Raw genomic sequence first — 6739 nt, forward strand, 5'->3', positions numbered from 1 at the left:
GTTAGACTTCATTTCCTGGAAAGTGAGAGCAAAATAAAGGGAAGTTTTAATCCTTCTATCCCTAACAATTTTTCTTTTGGAATCCCTTTTTCTTATCCTTCTTCAAGTAGCTCCACAAATTTCTTCAAGGGATTTCTTTTAACAACTCAGCTGGAGAAAGAGTCTTCTTTAAAGACAAAAGGGAAGGTCAAGGTGGTTTTGACATTGTCAACATGATCACTTTTCCGAACAGATCTTTTCAGAGAGTTAAAGTTGGGGAGTTAAGGTCCAATGCTCCAGAAGGAAAAGAACTCATCATTGAGAGGAACACAATCCTTTGGCACCATGGATTTAACCAGGTAGGTAATCATGATTGTGTAAAACCCTGCAGAAATATGCACAGTAGAAATCCATGATGATAAAATTCAGCAGCCAATTGGGAAATAAAATATTATCTGCCTCCATACAGGAAAAAAATCAGAAACTGTTTTAAAGCTCTCCCTTTTTAAAACCTTTTATGTTCATCACCAGGTTCTTCCACTTTCTCGGTGTAATGACCATTGTTTCCCTGGATATTGGAAGAAAGGAGATGAAGGAAAAAAATTCTGTTGCTATGACTGCGTTCGATGTTTGGAAGGGAAGATTTCAAATCAAATGGGTAGGTTAGACATTCCAGGAAGCTTTCCTTAACCAGATATCCTTAAGCAAACTGTAACACAATACTTTAGGATGCATATCATTATTAGATTTATGAATACTTCAGGGCAAATATTCATTTTTTAATCCTTGAATCACAATCTTAACTTATTAACAGATTAACAGAGTTGGAAGTGACCTTGTAGTCCAACCCCCCACACAAGCAGACCCTACACTATTTTTGACAGATGGAAGCCCAGTCTCTCCTTGAAAGTGAGAGCACAACTTCTGAAGGCAACTTCTGTTCCATTGGTTGATTGTTCTCACTGTCAGAAAATTTATCCTTATTTCCATGTTGAACCTCTGCTTCTTCAGTTTCCATCCATTATTCCAATTCCAATCCATGTATCATTGAGGTTTCTGCAGGTAGTATTTCCTATCCAGATAGATGATAGATAGATAGATAGATAGATAGATAGATAGATAGATAGATAGATAGACAGACAGACAGACAGACAGACAGACAGATGATATATGGATGGATGGGTGGGTGGGTGGGGGGATGGGTGGGTAGATCCAAATAGCTAGAGAGCTAGAGAGCTAGATGATAGATAGCTAGATAGCTAAATAGGTAGATAGGTAGATAGCTAGCTAAATAGCTAGACAGACAGACAGACAGACAGACAGACAGACAGACAGACAGACAGACATCATGTCATCATAAAAACTCTATGGCTCAATAATCTCTCTCTCTCTCTCTCTCTCTCTCTCTATCTATCTATCTATCTATCTATATATATATATATATATATACATACATACATACATACATACATACATACATACATACATACATACAGTGGAACCTGGCTAGAAAGAATATGCACATAAAAGCCTATGAAAAAAGAAAAAGACACATTGTACCTTCACAGAGAGGATACTTGAGAAGAGGGTGTGGCTCACTGATGACGCCTTATAAGGCAGAAATAGCTATTTGAGTCTCCGAAATTGCAGCACGGAGTTGTTGCTTTTCAGCAGGATACAAAAAGCCTAGAAACTTGTGAATGAGATTTCACAGAACAAGGGCTGAAGAACTACTTAGCTTACATAGGTGGAACCTGGATAGAAAGAATATGCACATAAAAGCCTATGAAAAAAGAAAAAGACATATGTGTGTGTGTGTGTGTGTGTGTGTGTATGTATATGTATATGTATATGTATATGTATATGTATATGTATATGTATATGTATATGTATATGTATATATTGTGAGGTTTTCGCAGGTGTTTGTATGTTGGTCTTTGGTTATTCGGGTTTTCTCCAATTTTACACGGGAGAAAACCCAAATAACCAAAGACCTACATATAGGTCTTATATACATATATATATACATTCAACCTTATTTGAATTAGTTGTTCTTCTCTCTACAAGTCAATAAACAAAATATTTTTAAAAAAACCTGGACCTATGGCTGGTACAAGATCCGGGAGAGAAGCAACCAAGAACAAGGAGAAATTTCCTGACAGTTGAACAGTTAATCAGTAGAACAACTTGCGTCCCGAAGTTGTGACTGCTCCAACACTGGAAATTTTTAAGAAGTTATTGAACAACCATTTGTCTGAAAGGGTATAGGGTTACCGGACCAAGCAGGGGGTTGGACTAGAAAACCTCCATGGTCCCTTCCAACTCTATTAATTGTTAACATTTTCTGGGACTTTATCTTCTATGAAAATGTGAAAGTAAGGGAAACAAAAGAAGCTTCAATAGAGAAGGAAAGATCTGTAAATGGATCAAATATTCATATAAGACTCTAATACCTGTAGAACATAATTAATATATCAGAATAGAGCTGAAACTTTTACTTTACTTTTATTAGACTTCTATACTGCCCTTTTCCTGAAGGACTCAGGGCGGTGTACAGCCATATTAAAACACATAAAATTTACAAAATTTAAAAACCATTAAAATCAAATATACAAAAATTTGGCACACAAATAAAAAAAAACTTACATACACCCATTAAAATTCATATTCATGTTAGGCCAGCCTGGCTTGTTGAAACAAGAGGGTCTTAAGGGCGCGGCGAAAGGTGCGCAGGTCTGGGATCATACACACATCTAGTGGCAGCTCGTTCCAAAGGGCTGGTGCCCCGACAGAGAAGGCTCTCCCCCTGGGCGTCGCCAGTCAACATTGTTTGGCCGACGGCACCCTGAGGAGCCCCTCTCTGTGGGAGCGTATTGGCTGGTGGGAGGCTGTCGGCGACAGAAGGCGGTCTCGTATATACCCCGGTCCTAAGCCATGGAGCACTTTAAAGGTGGTGACCAACACCTTGAATTGGACCCGGAAGACCACTGGGAACCAGTGTAGCTCTCGCAGGAGAGGTGTTAGGTGGGTTCGATGAGTCACCCCCATAATCACCCTCACGGCCGCATTCTCGACCAGTTGGAGCCTCCAAGTGCTCTTCAAGGGGAGCCCCATGTAGAGAGTGTTACATGAAAGGAACCTTGGGAGTCTTCTTGTCCACCCCTCTGCTCAAGCAGAAGACCCTATACCATTTCAGACAAGTGGCTGACCAGTCTCTTCTTAAAAACCTCAAGTGATGAAGTCCCCACAACTTCTGATGGCAACTTGTTCCCCTGGTTAATTCTTGTCACTGTTAGTCACTAATTCCACATTACTCCTCTCCTTGATTACTTTCCGTCCATTGATTTACCATATATCCATTGTTGTATCCATTAATTTTCATCCATCCATCTACCTACTCATGCTGTCATCATAGAACACAGAAGCATCATAAAATTCAGGACAAAATTCAGGGACGACAGTAAGATACTTTTTCCCTATACTGAAAACCCAACCCCAAGGACAGATACTGAAGTTGAAGCTCAAATATTTTGGCCACCAAATAAGAGAAGAGTCATTGGAAAAGACTCTGTTGTTGGGAAAGATTGAAGGCAAAAGGAGATGGGGACGGCAGAGGAAGAGATGGTTAGATACTGTCATCTACACAATGAACATGAATTTGGGCAAACTCCAGGAGACAGTTGACAATAAAGCCATGAGGTTGAAGGGAGTCAGACATGAGTTAGTGTTTGAACAACAACAATTTTAAACATAAATGTATGTAATTTTATTTTTGCTTATTGAACCACACCTTTTTCTTCAAAATAAAAATTCTAATGTTTCCTAGATTACTCACTCTTTAGGAAGGAGAAAAGCTAGAGGGTTTAAATGAATTATATTGGAATGAATCTAAGACGTTCTCCATCTGCTTCTGTTATTGAAATCTGAGGTCCATCATCAGAGTTTTCTTCTCCATTTTTGGAAATTTTCAATACTGTAGAAATTTTGAAAATGTTAAAAAGACTGCATTTTAAGAGTAATTGCACTTTATTTTATGCCAACCTTAAATTAAGAGCCTTGATAGTACAGTGGTCTACGCACCCTGTTATTAACACAGCTGCCTGCAATTTACTGCTGGTTCAAATCTCTCCAAGGCTCAAGGTTGACTCAGCCTTCCATCCTTTCAAAGGTAGGTAAATTGAGGACCCAGTTGTGGGGGCAATAAGCTGACTTTGTATAAATATACAAAAGTATGAAGGCTATTGCTTAACGCATTGTAAGCCGCCCTGAGTCTCCGGAGAAAGGCGGCATATAAATCAAATAAAAAAAAAATATGATATGATAGAAGTAAAACTGTGTTTATATAAAAACACAATCAAATTGATAGCCATTGGAAACAACTCAAATAACATGTGGCTCCCACTCTGAAATAAAATTTAAAAATAGGGAATGCATAGATAACAAATTCCTTGACTTTTTTTCCAGATATGGATGACTGTTTTGAATGTTCAGAAGATCATTATCCAAATAAGGAAAAGATAGAATGCATTGTGAAACTGGTGGTCTTTCTAAATATTGAAGAAACCCTAGGAATTGGTTTAGCCTCAACGGCTCTTTCTTTCTTCTTCTTCACAATGTGGGTACTTGGCACTTTTATTAAACACAGGGATACTCCCATTGTCAAAGCCAACAACCGGTCCCTCACCTACACCCTGCTTGCCTCTCTTCTGCTCTGTTTTCTCTCCTCTTTGTTCTTCCTCAGCCAGCCTGGTAAAGTGATCTGTCTTCTCCGACAATCAGCTTTTGGCATCACTTTCTCAGTGGCCATTTCTAGTGTCCTGGCCAAAACTATTACTGTGGTTGTGGCTTTCATGGCCACGAAACCAGGATCTCAGATGAGGAGATGGGTGGGGAAAAGATTGGCTTTTTCTATTGTCCTCTCATGCTCTCTCTTACAAGTATGCATTTGTATTCTTTGGTTGTCAACGTCTCCCCCATTCCCTGAGTTGGACATGCACTCAGAGCTCCAAGAAATAATTTTACAGTGCAATGAGGGTTCAGCTTTTTTCTTCTATTGTGTCTTGGGCTACATGGGTATCTTGGCCATCGCCAGCTTTATTGTGGCTTTTCTTGCCCGCAAATTACCTGACAGCTTTAATGAAGCCAAGTTCATCACCTTCAGCATGTTGGCCTTTTGCAGTGTGTGGATCTCCTTCTTTCCAGCCTATCTGAGCACAAAAGGCAAAGCTATGGTAGCTGTGGAGGTCTTCTCCATCTTGGCTTCCAGCGCTGCATTACTGGGATGCATATTTTTGCCAAAATGCTACATCATTGTTTTCAGGCCTCAGCTAAACCACAGGGAGCAACTAATAAAGAGGAATTAGTACATCATATACTTTTTCTTGCTATACTGACAAAGAAGAATAAAAAGTCTATTTGCTGTGTATATGAAACAAATAGAAGTTATTTCTGTGAAAGGAGGATATTTGGAAGGTTATTATGATTATTAATATTTATTAATGTCACCCGTTCAAAATGAAGTGTTCATGATGCTGCATTTTCAAATATTTTTGAAGATTGTTTAACCTAACCTCTCTCATCCCTTCAACACCTCACCTGAAGAAGATTTTGAGAATCTAGATTTCTTTAATACTGTTAGGGGATTTCAGATATTGACTCAAAGGATATCCAAACTCTTTCATGGTTTTTATACTTTTTGTTCATAAATCACTGTATCAATAAAGTAAAAAGCTGATTAACATTTCATGAACATGTATTTGGTATAGTATCATGGGATATCAGTTTTCAATTGTTTAGGGTTCTTTTGAAATGTAAAATTTAAAAAGTTTCTGAATCCGGTACATTTAATTGAACGTGTAGGTCACAAGCAGTTATCATTCTTTTACCATTGTGACCTATTAACTAATTTTAAAAATATTGGAAATGTAGTGAAATGAAGTGATGTGAACTGGATTCTTTCTGTCTTGTCCTTTATTTGACACATATACTTTGCCGTATATGTACATATAAAATTTAATTTGCTTTGGTATACATTGTTCCTCTGTAACCTTTTCATGGAATTGTGGAAAAATAAATTGTGTATATACCGTCCCTGTCTTACTATCCCCATTTATCTGTATTTACTTCCTTTGTTCATATTTATGTTCATACCTATACTTGTTATCTTGTACATGTTTGACAAATAAAAAAAAAAAACAAATAAAAGTTGTAGTGCTCTGTTTGTTACTCTTCAGAAGAAGAATCCCGAAAGCACCTAAGGACAGAATGAACTTGCTATGATGGGGAGGTGACAAAAGATTGAATAAGTAAATGATCACCCATCCCCAATCAATTAACATTTCTTCTCCTACTTTCTGGTGCTTTGAAAAGTACATTGACTCCCCTCTTCTTTGTGGCAGCCTCAATAAGATAAACAAATTATTGAAGTGGTGGATAGATTTTTTTTCTCTTAATATCAACTGTGAACAATAAAGGAATCAGCACTCATGAAATAGGTTGTTGACTTTCATTTGATAGGGTAACAATAAAAGTTTAAAAGATTTTCAAATGCAATCTGAATGGAACCAAGACAAGAAGATAAATGGCTGATTGGCCCCAGAAGAAAATTAATATCCAAATTATACAATTAGTTATTAGAATTTGATAGAGCAGAGGAGGTGGTAAAAGAACCGATGATCGCATGGGCTAAAAATATAGGGCATAACATAAACCTAATGATTGGGAAACTATCTGGAACAAAAATTACACGTTAACAAAATTG

At 37.7% G+C, this 6739-nt stretch overlaps 1 protein-coding gene across 1 annotated transcript; it reads left to right on the forward strand.

The window, feature by feature from the left end:
• The first annotated feature begins 348 nt into the window (after positions 1 to 348).
• Positions 349 to 6172, forward strand: LOC117658701 (vomeronasal type-2 receptor 26-like). The gene is made up of 3 exons (XM_060691793.2): positions 349 to 354; positions 511 to 637; positions 4444 to 6172. Exons 1-3 carry the CDS (start codon positions 349 to 351, stop codon positions 5340 to 5342), a joined length of 1032 nt encoding a protein of 343 aa, XP_060547776.2. The 3' UTR covers positions 5343 to 6172.
• The last annotated feature ends 567 nt before the right edge of the window (positions 6173 to 6739 follow it).

This window comes from Pantherophis guttatus, chromosome 4, assembly GCF_059756535.1.
Source record: "Pantherophis guttatus breed Tessera chromosome 4, ASM5975653v1, whole genome shotgun sequence".
Taxonomy (NCBI): domain Eukaryota; kingdom Metazoa; phylum Chordata; class Lepidosauria; order Squamata; family Colubridae; genus Pantherophis; species Pantherophis guttatus.

Bases quoted from the DNA above. Each gene is read 5' to 3' on its own strand.
- LOC117658701 (XM_060691793.2), top strand. The intron at 638-4,443 runs GTAGGTTAGACA...CTTTTTTTCCAG, and splicing joins GAAGATTTCAAATCAAATGG to ATATGGATGACTGTTTTGAA.